This window comes from Myotis myotis, unplaced genomic scaffold (genome assembly GCF_014108235.1).
Source record: "Myotis myotis isolate mMyoMyo1 unplaced genomic scaffold, mMyoMyo1.p scaffold_m19_p_63, whole genome shotgun sequence".
NCBI classification, from domain to species: Eukaryota; Metazoa; Chordata; class Mammalia; order Chiroptera; family Vespertilionidae; genus Myotis; species Myotis myotis.
Window position 1 is genome coordinate 41,347 of NW_023416372.1, and position 13,257 is coordinate 54,603.

Consider the following 13,257-nt stretch of genomic DNA (forward strand, 5'->3'; position numbering starts at 1 on the left):
GCAAGAAGTCGCAGGCTGGGCTGAGAACCCCCCACCCCCGAGTGCACAAATTTTCATGCACCGGGCCTCTAGTACCATATAAAGCATATAGCATGTTTATCTTTTTGTTCACATTTCTTGTATTTTTTCTTTGGTGTTTAGTTGATTTTGTAGTGAAATGTTTAAATTCCTATACCTCCTTTTGAGTACACTATATAGCAATTTTCTTTGTGGTTACCATAAAGATTAACATCCTAAAGTTATAATATTCAAATCTGCATTTATAGCAATTTAACTTCAATAACATACAAAATTTCTGCTCCTTTACAGCTGTTCCAACCCCTTTAGATTTTTGATGTCACAAAATTACATCTTTACACATTGTGTGCCCCAAAACACAAACTAAAAATTTTTTAAATGTATTAGTTTCCTAAATTATATAGAAAACAAGATTTGGAGTTACAGTAATGCTAGTTTTACACAATAATTTTCTTTTTTTTTTTAAAAAAAAAATATATTTTATTGATTCTTTACAGAGAGGAAGGGAGAGAGATAGAGAGTTAGAAACATCAATGAGAGAGAACCATCGATCAGCTGCCTCCTGCACACCTCCCACTGGGGATGTGCCCGCAACCCAGGTACATGCCCTTGACCGGAATCGAACCTGGGACCCTTCAGTCCGCAGGCTGACGCTCTATCCACTGAGCCAAACCGGTTTCGGCTCACAATAATTTTCTTTAAATGTATTTATGAATCTATGCACATACTATGGTTGGTTTGAGACTGCAGGCTTCAAAAGGGTTTCTGGGTACTGAAGACCCTTTGTTTTTCCATTCATAATTTTAATCAAATCAGTACAACGAAAACGACAACTGTATATGAAAGATATCTTATCTGTCCAACTTGTTGGCATTATCCCTAGAAGGAAACTTCAGGACTAGAAACTTGTTCTTAAGGTGTTCAGTGTAAATTGACAACTACTCAGTGCTTTCCCTGCCTAACTATGCTCACCAAAGTGACAAATCTGAAGCTTCGAAGGCCTTCCCAGTATTACCTAACACTGTCTTCCCAATTGGTATGTTAATTTGGATGCCATTAAACAAAAAACACTCCTGTTCAAAAATGTCCAGAAATGGCTCAACTAAAGCTAGTATTTCAATCTGGCTATACATCAGAATCCTAACAGCATGAAATGTTTCACATTGTTTAAATGAAACAGCCAGGATAAACACTGAAATTTGAACAACCTTTAATAAATTATGTGCACTGATGAGATTCTCCACAAGGAACACCTAGTATAGTGATTCCCTAACTTACCTGACCACGGAACTTTGAGAAAACAGAGCTGAGAAAATGCTGCTCCAGATATGAAAAAATTAGTATGCTGAGAACAAGTGGAAACAGGAAAGAGTAACAGAAATTGGACATCATACAATGAAAAAGAAAACACACACATGAAGATGTTGGCGACATGAAGCCTTTGTTTTTAATTCGGTTGATACACATTTGAACAAAATATTTTAGAATAGAATAATCCATGAACAGGCTCAAGGTATTTACAGTAACAACTTTAAAAACAAAAATGGATACATTCTCAAACAGAAATGTCTTTATAAAATTTTCTGTGGTGACTCCGGAAGACTTTCAATTCCTACTCATTACCCTGATGTGAAGCTCCAACAGGTGGCACATAAGGCCCAGGAGTAGGAGGTACATCTCTAACACATTTGGCAATTAAGGATCATCTATTGGTGTGAGCTCACAGGGAAGTGAAGGGCCAGATCTCGGGATAAGATACAGAATGGAAGACTCCAACGCAAACAACTAAGGACAAGACCTAAAATCATACTCACCTTTCTCAGTTTCCTGTAGGAGAAGGCTGCAAATAGTTTTTTATACTTACTCAATTTTCTCCCTTTTAGCAGAAAATCAGCAACCCTGAGACTCCAATTTTCCAAGACATAAAAGTTAATAAACATCTAGAAACTCTCTGTTCAAGATTTATAAAAATGGTCAAATAGAAACTTCAAAATAACTTTTATGATCGGAAAATACTTTTAAGGAAAAAGAACAAAATCCCTCAAAAATGTCTTGCCTAATTCTTAAACATTCCAACTAGTAATTTCCATGGTATGAAATGAGTTTCACAAAAAAGATACACTTTTTAACTAGATTATTTTAAATTGAGTACAACTTGGCTCTTGCTTATTAAATGAATGCCTATATCTTCATATTATTCAAATATACTTAAAAGAGATTAGATATGTTATCCATCTAGAATATACAGTCTGAATTGATAGCAACATAAACAGAGACCATGAAAAAGATAACAAATGTCTATTCTGTGAACACTATTGAGACAAACACTATACACCATACATAGCAACATCTACTGACCCAACTAGGCTATTCAACTACACTTTCAACAAACAACTTTGTAGAGCATGTAGCCACTGTTTTCAAAAGTCAAATCTGCTGCTCTTCCAGTGGTGGTTCAAGAGCTTCCATTAGCTTTTTGTTTGCCTCTTCATTGTGCCGACTCTGACAATGAGTTAAATGTTTCTTAAAGCCTCTTGGGAAATTTGATTCAAAATTACATCGTGGACATTTAAGTAAACTTTGCCCATGGGCTGCTACATGATTTTTAAGGAGAGATTCCAAAAGAAAAGCCTTTCCACAAATTGTGCATTTGTAAGGGCTATGGACATTATGCTTATTAACCAAATGATGCAAAACAGCACCTTTTTTCATAGCACGACAACAACAAATTTTGCAATAATACTTTCCTTTTCCACGCTTCATATATTTGGCAATCTCTTCTTCAGAGATAAAAGCCTCCTTTTCCTCAGTAAACTGTAGTACATTTTTGGACTGCTCTGGACTAGTCATGTCCATTTTGTTCTCTTTACTAAAATCAAGAGATTCCACATCAACTTGCTCTTGATCACTGCTTGATTCTTGGCCCTTACTTTCTATCGCTTCCAAATCTGTTTTTATATATTCACTACTACTAAGCTCAGCATCAGAGTTCTCTTGGTTGTCTTTCTTGAGCTTCTTTGAGGCGGGAAATAAAGTGTCTTCTAAGAGTTTCTTAGGTGTAGCTAGTTCTTCCTGAACCAAAATATCACACTTTTGATCATCTATGGCATCTGTCTGCAGTTCATCTCCCAATTCAACTGCCTTTTGAGATTCTGGGAACATAGCAGATTTGGAAAGTTCAGGGAAAAGGGTATGTTTCCGGGGCTCTGGAAAAAGAGCGCGTTTTCGTGGTTCAGGAGAAGCAGGAGGGGCTGTTTTGGTAGGCTCAGAAAACAGGGCGAGTTTTCTAGGCTCAGTATCAATAGAAAGAACGGGCTTCCAAATATCGGAGGCTGCTTTAGGGGACTCAGATGGCCCAGAAGGTTTCCGGGTCTCAGGGAAGACAGGTTTCTGAGGTTCAATAAAAAAGGAAGACTTCCAGAGATCAGGGGAACCACTACGGGAACTTTTCTGGAACTCAGGAAAATCAAGTGAAGCAGGAGGAGTCTTCCGCTGATCAGGAGAAAGCTTCCAAAACTCTGGCGATCCTGAGGGTTTTCTGAGCTCTGGAGATCCTGCTGGACTTCGAATATCAGGGGACAATGGTGGGCCTGGTTTGCGAAGCTCAGGAGACAAAGGGGGTCCTGCTTTACGGAGCTCAGGAGACACTGGGGGAACCGTCTTCCAAAGTTCAGGTGACAGGGTGGGAGCTGTCTTTCTCAGTTCTGGTGGGCCAGACTTCCACGACTCAGGAGATGCGGGGGGTGATTTCCAGGAACCAGGTGAGACTGACGAAGACTTCCAGGAAGCAGGGGACATAGAAGGAGTTGGTTTCCAAGGTCCAGGTGATATAGAAGGAATTGGTTTCCAAGGTCCAGGAGACACAGATGGAGCAGGTTTAGCTGGCTTCCAGGGTCCTGATGCTGAAGGACTGGATTTCCAAGACCTGGGGGACCCAGGTGGCCCTGGCTTCCAAGAACCCGGTGACACAGCTGGGGCTGGTCTCCTAGGCTCTGGAGAGACAGCAGGGAATGGCTTCCAAGGTTCTGGAGACTCTGACGGAGATGGCTTCCTAGGCTCAGGGGAGACTGTCCGGGCTGGCTTCCGAGACTCTGGAGATGCAGTTGGGGACGGCCCCCAAGGTTCAGGAGAAGCAGCAAGAACTGGTGACTCTGGAGAGGAGGCTGAAGGCAGCCCCAATGTTTCTGGGAAATGGGAGTGTTTCTGAGGTTTGGGATTAATAAGAGCAGCCTTTACTGGCTCAGGAGATACAGGAGCAAGTTTCTGTGGTTCTGGAGAAGGAACTGGGACTGGTTTCTGAGATTCAGAAACAATAGGGATTGATTTTGAAAGTTCAGGAGAAGAAACAGGGGTAGTTTTTGGTGGCTCAGGAGAAGGAAGAGAAGGTGTCTGTGGCTCAGGAGAAACATGGCCAGGCTTCTGAGGCTCCAAGGAAGTAAGAGGAGTAGGTCTGGGTGATTCTGGAGACAAAAGTGGGTCAAGTTTCTCTGTTTCTATGGAAAGGGCAGGTACAGATTTCTGGAGTTCTGAATTAGGAGGCATTTTCTGGTGTTCAGGAGGAGGAGGGCTTTTCACAGAATCTGTTTCTTTGTTTAACTGATTTTTTGGTTTCTCATTCCATTTCTCTGGGGCTGCATGTTTGGATGTGATGTGATAGTATACATTAGAGTACATCTTGCTGGTGAAGAAGCATTTATGGCAATGAAATAGCTTTGCACTTTTCTGGTAAAATATCATTTTACCTAACCCACCAGCATCCATTTCATCACAAAATTCTGGATGGATGGTGCCCATGTGGATTTGTACATTTTCATAATCCGTGCCTCTGAAATTACAGTGGTCACACTCCAAACGTACTGATGGTTTACGAAGTTCCTGAAATACTTCCATTTTTCTTTCTGTTACAACACACACAGTTATACTCTTTAAAAACTTTCAATAGTGCTGAAATAAAGTAGAAATAAATTATTTTCAGGGAACATAATCTTGAATGAACTGCTATTCTAGCCCATTCTAAAATTGCATAATTTTAAGCATAGGATGGCGCACATATGCATTTATTCAATAATATATCTATAAAAGATGTTTAAGAAAAAATGCAACTAATTTTTAACTGAGTTGCAGGAACTCTGCTAGGTTTACATACATCATCCTATTTAATCTTCTTAATAATCTGACTCAAGTATTATTTTGTTCATTTAGAGATGAAAAACCTGAGGTTCAGATTAGTGACTTAACCAGGTTATGAAGCTATTAGTGACCCAAGCCTTACCCCAGAATCATGTACTTCATGTGCTATATACCCTGACTCTAAAACCCCAAATATCAACAAGCTATCTGTGTACAAAGCTAAGTAAATATCAAAATACCAGTTAGGCTATTTAAGACTGAGCAAGAAACTTTAAATCTATTTCAAAAATCACTTGTTAAATTAAGTGTAACTATGAAAACTCCATAAATTTTTTAAAAATTTATGTATGTATTGATTTTTTTGAGAGAGAAAGACTTGATCCACTTATTTATGCATTCATTGGTTGATTTTTGTATGTGCCCAGACCAGAGATCGAACCCACAACCTGTTGTATCAAGATGATACTCTAATCAACTGAGCTACCCAACCAGGGCTCATAAATCTTAAAAAAAAAAACCAAAAAACAGCATATTTTATATTTTATCCATCTTAATATAAAGTATTTGATTCATTTATTTAATAAATACATTATTTTGTGTCCCATGCTTTTCTAAGCACTCAGGGGTAAAAGGGTGTTTTGCAATATGGTGCTTTCATTGGTAAGGATGTGAGAGTGTAGAGGGCAACATAAAGAAAGCTGTCAAGGAGACATTCAAGCAGAGATTTTGAATAACATGCCATCCTAGGCTTAAAATTATTACTTGAGCAGAGATGCTGCCCTTACCAAGCAAAGGGCAATTTAGATTGAGGACAGCCTGGAGGCAGGAACTTGCTTGCCAGAAAATAGAACTTTTTAAAATTTTAAGTGAGACTTTTTAGGTGATAAAAGTAACAAAAGCTCAGTTGAAACATACTCATTCATACAGTATATAATACTCACACAGTATCACTCCCCAGGTAGCCCCATATTTACATGTGATTGAAGAAATGTTCTATGTATACTATACACAAATGCATAAATACATTCTATACAAATGGGATATTAAACATATTGTTCTGCAATCTGCTTTCATTTAAGGAAAAGAAGGTGTCCCTCTGGCTCAAGAGAAATTACAGGGCCAGGTTTCTGAAGTTCCAAAGCAAGAAGAGTAGGTTTTGTGATTCTAGAAACAAAATTGGGCCAAGTTTCTGGCAGGTAGAGGTTTCAGGAGCTCTGCTGAATTAGAGGGCATTTTCTAGGACATTTTTACATACAGAGATAAGCACTGAATTTCTTTGTACATATCTTTGAATGTAAGGGTACTTCTGAAGGGAGAATTCCTAGAAATGGATTACCATGTTCAAAGGCTAGTTACATTAAAATTGACACATTATACCAAACTCTCAAAAAGTCACAGCACTATTGCATACCAATTAATAATGTACACATGAGGGACAATTCCCCAAATTCCTCATCAACACTGAGTGTATCGTTAAATTTCTAATCTTTACTATTTCTTAGGTGAAAACCAGTACCTCACTACTGTTTTAACGTGCTTTTCTTTAATGAGAAATGGACATTTTTCCTTGCTGATTAGCCATGTATATTTCTTTTCTAGGATAGGCTTTGTCCATTTTTCTTAATTACTTATAAATTGTCCTTGTATATAAAAGAAATCAAACTTTTAACTATAGGAACTTTTCTTAACTTCTCAAGCAGTAATTCATATACAGTTTGGAGAAAGTACTTTTATTTTTTCATTTCAAAGCAGCACTTACTTAGCTTCATCTCTCCTCTTTGCATAAAGCATAGTCCCATTAACAAAACAATTTTCTTCCTTTCCTATATGCTGCCCATCAACTTTTACCAATAGTAACTCATATAATCTATTAATCATCAAAAAGTCCAGTAATTGTATAATACAGGGCTTTGATTATAAACCTTAAGGGCAAAGCACTTTTTCTTCTATTCCCACAGAAATGTCTGAGCACAGTTTTATAGTCAGGAAAATTTTTTAAAATGCTTCTGGCAAACTTCTCAAATAAAAAACAAAATAAAACAAAACCACATCTCATAAATGGACGTCTCTAACACAGTACAACAGTAGAGAGCTGGTCTCCTTTTGGGCACATACTCTTTCCCGACTGTTATCCCAGTCTTGTGGTCCCTTTCAGTAGGCAAAGCTCTACAACCTCTTCTCCTTATTTCTACTTTCCATTGACTCAATTTCTCCCTTTTTTGCCTTTTTGGAAAGTTTATACTAACCCTACATTTTATAGATACTCCTGCAATTTAGTTCCTGTTTTTAATACCATTTAGCCTAATTCCAGCTGCTCCTGCCTCAAACATCCTCCAGCCACCTCAGTTTCTTGGACTACTTTTGTCCTCAACTGCTGCCTGCCAAATCTGTCCATTCACCAGCTCTCCACCCTTCACGTATGGCCACTCAGTAAATACATCATCCTTTCTCATTCCCTTTCAGTCTGTATTACATCCTGATGGCTCCTCAGACTTCCAAATCATTCATTCCCTATCTTTCCCAAATGGCCCTCCCTCTTTCTCTTGCTACCAAAACTCTTCTGGCCAATCTCAAAGTTTCTATTACTCACACCTGCCTATTATTTAAGCCTCATTATCAAACTCGTAAAAAAAGAAGGGAGGAAGGGGGGGGGTGGGAGGTAACCAACCAATGACCTTGTATGCATATATGCATAACCCATGGACACAGACAACAGGGTGCTGAAGGCCTGGGGGTGATCGAAGGGGGAAAGTGGGGTGGGGAGGGGAGGGGCATGAGGGGACCAATGGGGGTAAAAAGGGGACATATATAATACTTTGAACAATGATGAACAAAAACAGATCCAGAGACTTAGAAGCATCGAACAGACCAGACTGTCAAACCTCAGAGGGAAGGCAGGGAGGGTGGGGGTGGGAGTAAGTGATCAACCAAAAGACTTGTATCCATGCATATGAGCATGACCAATGGACACAGACAATAGGGGGATGGGAGCAGGTGGGGAGAGGTCAATGGGGTAAAAGGAGACATATGTAAAACTTTCACCATAAAGAATTTAAAAAAAATTAAAATTAAAAAAAGTGTATGTAAAACACATCTTTTAAATGTTACAGAATTTACCTCTCAAACTCCAAAGTTAGCACATGTTCATACATCATTTTATATATATGACTGTGTACGCTTTTATAGAGGTTTTCCTTAAGAACTCTAAGAACCTTTCAAAAATATTCTCATCATAAAATATTCTCCTAAACATTAAAAAGCAAGAAATGTTAAAAGCAAAAAAAAAAAAAGGAAAAGAAATATTGGTAGAAGGTAGAATAACACTTTATAAATCCAAGACAAGTACTTGTACAGCGAGAAAGAAATAAAGACCAACATGCTTCTCCCTAGTAGACTTACCAGCTGTCTTACTAGAAGTTTTTAAAAAAGTCTTCAAAGGACAGCAATTTACATGGCTTTTTTACTAAACGGCAGAAAACAGCTGGAGCACATGAAGAAGGACAAAGAAGAGAAGTTGAACCTAAAAATAAAAACATAAAGGGCAGTCAAAATCCCATCTCTATGATATCTTGTGCCCCCTATAATAGACTTCTGCCTATTTCTCTCACCATTGTGCCCCCCACCCCCAACAGTGAAGAATCCAATCCAATCAGCCTGGTACTTATTTTAATGAAATGACACCAAATACTATCCACGTCATCATCCCTGTCTAATTCCACTTTAATAATCCACCATGTATATAACCAAACCCTTCTCCATCCTTCCCTCTATTCCCTAAAACTTGTCAACTACTTTAGTTCTGACACCTTATCTCCCTGCCACTAGTCTTACTTCCTTCCTATCCATTCATCATACTGCTACCAGTCATCTTCCAAACATAAAAACCTAATGTGACTTGCCTGCTCACAATTTCTCAAGGTAATTCGAACACCTATAGCACAAAATTTGAACAGTGTATATAAAGCTTTTCACAATCTAGCTCCTGACTACACTGCCTTCTTCTCACCTGTAATTCCCTGACAATTCAAGCTTCTGGGCCTCTATACAGGTATTTCCTCTCCTTCACATCCACATATTGCCACCCAGTAATCAGGCAAGTTCCTCCATCCTTTAGGAGGGATTGTTTCTTAAATACTGGAAATATCTCCACCCTCTTCAATCTTCCTTGGCCCCCCTGCTGTATACACATCTCTACAGAATGGTCATCTCATACCAGGCTGTGGGCTCTTGGAGAGCAGGGACTAACCATTCCCCTCTGTAACCCTTGCATTTCCCTGGCATATGATATATGCTCAGAAAGTATCTGTTCAATCTCACACACTCTGTCATAAAGACTGGAGCCCTGATCTTACATTCACAGAATTTTAAAACTAGAAAAGACGCAAGCTATGATCTAGTCTTAGAGCCATTGGATTTTAGAACAAGAGGAGACCTCAAGGACCATCTACTTTAACACTTCAATTTATACTTGAAGAAACTCAAACTTAGACATTAATTTGCTCAAGGTAAGGCAAATAATGAGCATGTGGTGATCAGAATAAACTTCTGCTATCTATCCAAGTTCTATTTTATCTTGACCAACTTAATACAGTGGAATTTCATAAGATCTTGAAAAGCCAATACAATGAGTCAAAATCAACAAAACAAAACTTATCAAACATTTAGAACCCAAATATCAATTGCAGAACATAGCACTATAGAGAACTGCATTCCATATTCTGCATTTGGCAGAATATCCCAGTGGATCACTGTCTCCAGCTCTGGGCAGGAAGGGCACTTTAAGAGAGTCCCTAACACTAGGAAACTTGTAAATGAAAGCAAGCAGGATGGCGGGCATGAAAACATGTCATTTGTGAGCACAGGCACTTAACTTCAAAAGTGGGAGAATTATGGATAATATGTAAGCTGCCCTAGAAGCAACAAGTGGAGCCAGTAGGAAAACCGATGTCAGTTCAACATATCAAAATTTATGAACTACTCAATCACAGACAAATAAGTTGCTTTGTGGGGGAGGTGCCCTCCATAACAGGAAGCCAATGATCAGGACAGGACTGGAAGGATCCTCAAAGCACTTGAGTCCAACATCTTCACTTTATAATTGAGAAAACTGATGCTCAGTGAGAGAAGTGACTTGTGAAAGATCACACGAATTAGGTCCAAAGAAGCAACAGAAGACCCTGGCTTCCTGATTCTGGATCTATTTGTAACGCAATGCTGCCTTTCCCACAGGGGTGTTTCAGAATGAGTCCAGAATTCAGCTGCTGGGTAGAGACTAGGCACTGAAATTCCTATTATTTCTCCTATTAGTAACATCCTGTATTAGTGTGGTACATGTTCCAAATGACAAATACCAATATTAACTAAAGTCCACAGTTCACATTAAGGGGTCACTTTACATGTTTTATAGTTCTACTAGAGGCCCAGTGCATGAAATTTGTGCACGGGTTGGGGGGGGGTATCCCCCAGCCTGGCCTGTGCCCTCTCGCAGTCTGGGACCCCTCACTCCTTACCGCCTGCCACTGCTGCTGCGCTCACCAGCTGTGAGCCTGACTTCTGGCCAGCGGAGTGGCACTCCCCTGTGGCAACACATTGATCACTAGGGGGCAGCTCCTGCATTGAGCGTCTGCCCCCTGGTGGCCAGTGCGTGTGACTGATCATTCCACCACTTGGACAATTTGCATATTAGCCTTTTATTATATAGGATGGAATTCCTAAATATCAACTATCCACCATTACAGATTTCACAGAATACTTTCACTGCCATAACAATTCCCTGTGCTCTGAAACACCACTGATTTTTAAAAAATATATATTTTATTGATTTTTTACAGAGGAAGGGAGAGGGGACAGAGAGTTAGAAACATTGATGAGAGAGAAACATCGATCAGCTGCCTCCTGCACACCCCCTACTGGGGATGCGCCCGCAACCAAGGTACATGCCCTTGGCCAGAATCGAACCTGGGACCCTTCAGTCCGCAGGTTATCCTTCTATCCACTGAGCCAAACTGGTTAGGGCCACTGATATTTTTTTCTTACTGTCTCTGTAGTTTTGCCTTTTCCTATACACTCTTTAAAACAGTAGTAAAAGATAACACAATTTTCCATTCTAACCATTTTTAAAAGCACAACTTAGTGGCACTAAGTACATTCACAATATTGGAAAACCATCACCATTATCCATTTCCAGAATTTTTTTTATCACCACATACAGAAACTCTGCACCCACTGAACAGTAACTTCCCTTCCTCCCCTCACCCCCACCAGCCCCTGGTAATCTCTACCCCATTTTCTGCCTCTATGAGTGGAATCGTACATGTGTCCTCTTGTGCCTGGTTTATTTCACTTAGCACATCTACACTACAGCATGTCACCGAATTTTAGTCCTTTTCAAGGGTGAAAAACATTGTGTCTCCCACTCATGCGTTGACAGACATTTGGGTTGTTTCCTCCTTTTGGCTACTTTAAGTTAGGCTGCTCTGCACGCCTGTGCGCAATGTCCATTTGAGTCCCTGCTTTCCATTCTTTGGAGTTTACACCTGGGGGTGAAATCGCTGGATCATATAATAACTCTCTGTCTAAATTTCCGAGGAACCACTACTCAGCGGTGGGCCACGGCTCCTGGCTGCACCACGTTACATGCCCACCAGCAACTGCCCAGTGCTCCCATTTCTCCACACCCTCGCCATCAATAGTGATTTGCCCCCGAATAGTCATGCGAATGGGTGTGAGACGGTCTTCATTCTGGTTTTCATTTTCATCACTGATGGCGAAGGCGCATCCTTTGATGTGCTCACCGGCCATTTGTGTATCTTTTTTGGAGAAATACCTACAGTCCTGTCCCCAGTTTTGAACTGGATTGCTTTCTGTTGTTGAGTTTAGGTTCTTTACATGTTCTGGACACGAATCCCTTACCTGATTCACGACTACATTTCTCCCATTCTGAGGACTGCCCAGCTGTCTTTCAAACAATGACAAAAGCCCACGCCGTCTAGGGGCGGAGAACCCTGCATCCGGGGCCGAAACGAGAAGAACGCACGCCCCCGAGAGCCAGAGCCGAATTCCCTGCAGGGTTTAAATAAAACATTACCTACTCCCCGCCCCCCCTCCAGTCCCGCGGCGTCCTCTCCGCCCGCGGCCTCTGGGGAGCGGGTCCTTCCGCCAGCCGGGCGGGAGCTAACGGGGTGCAGGCCCCTCCTCGGTGGGCGCCCAAGGCTTCCCGGAGACGCGGGCGGGAGTGCGGGCCCGGACGACGCCCCTGCCTGCTCACCCCGATCCTCACCGCGGGACCGCGGAAGTCGGCGGGGGGCCGGGCTCACCGTACCGGGCAGCGCCGCGAGGCCCTGCAGAGCGGCGGCCTTCCGAATGGCGGCAGAGCGCAGGCGCGGGCTCCGGGCGCGCGAGCATGCGCGTGGCGGCAGGACCCGAGGGCCGGGGCTGATGGGAAGAGAGTTTGGCCACGCGCGCCCTTCCGTATCGGCCAATCTGATCGCCGATCGGGGGGCACCTCCTCCCCGCCTCCTCCCCACCCCCATCCCCACCCTCCGCCAAGTGCGCCGGCGCGCGGAGCAGCCCGCCTGGCCCCCGGAAGTGACGTGTCCCCGCTCAGCTCCTGGACGTTCTCGCGCGCCGGCGGGGGTGCGGGGGCCTCCTCGCCGTCCTCGCCCCCCTGGCCGAGCGGGAGCCTGCCCGCCGCTGCTCCTGCCAGGCCCCGGCGTGGGACCCCGGCCTGGTCGCGCCCAACCGAGAAGGTCCTGCGCGAGGAGGAGGCTTGCGTTTCAGATTCGCTGGCGGAAAGCGGGGGTAGATAGGAACCCTTTGGGGCAGTGGTTCTCAACCTTGGCTGCACGTTAGAATCACCTGGGAATCTTTTTTAAATCCTGATTTCTGGGCCGCATCCTCCGGAAATTCTGTTTCTTTGTTGTGGGGTGGGGCCGCAACATTAGTAACAAAGAAACAGAATTTCCGGAGGATGCGGCCCAGAAATCAGGATTTTAAAAAGATTCCCAGGTGATTCTAATGTGCAGCCAAGGTTGAGAACCACTGCTTTAGGGTACAAACTGGTCCTCACCTGGCGTTTCCGCCCAGCAGGTCTCAGCAGGTTCACCAACG

The 13,257-nt window shown here is 42.2% G+C and overlaps 1 protein-coding gene across 10 annotated transcripts; it reads right to left on the minus strand.

The window, feature by feature from the left end:
• Positions 1-1,436: 1,436 nt before the first annotated feature.
• Positions 1,437-12,642, minus strand: CHAMP1 (chromosome alignment maintaining phosphoprotein 1). Of its 10 annotated transcripts, none has more exons than XM_036315893.1 (4): positions 12,470-12,642; positions 12,061-12,210; positions 8,548-8,668; positions 1,437-4,962 (listed from the first exon to the last, which is right to left on the minus strand). In XM_036315893.1, exon 4 carries the CDS (start codon positions 4,906-4,908, stop codon positions 2,446-2,448), a length of 2,463 nt encoding a protein of 820 aa, XP_036171786.1. In that variant the 5' UTR covers positions 4,909-4,962; positions 8,548-8,668; positions 12,061-12,210; positions 12,470-12,642; the 3' UTR covers positions 1,437-2,445. The 10 variants fall into 10 exon arrangements, with proteins under 10 accessions (XP_036171786.1, XP_036171785.1, XP_036171784.1 ...); XM_036315892.1 differs by having other exon boundaries at positions 12,428-12,642; XM_036315891.1 differs by having other exon boundaries at positions 12,416-12,642.
• Between the last annotated feature and the right edge of the window lie 615 nt (positions 12,643-13,257).

Coding starts and splice junctions, on each gene's coding strand:
- CHAMP1 (XM_036315896.1), bottom strand. CDS start 4,908: ATGGAAGTATTTCAGGAACTTCGTAAACCATCAGTACGTTTGGAGTGT.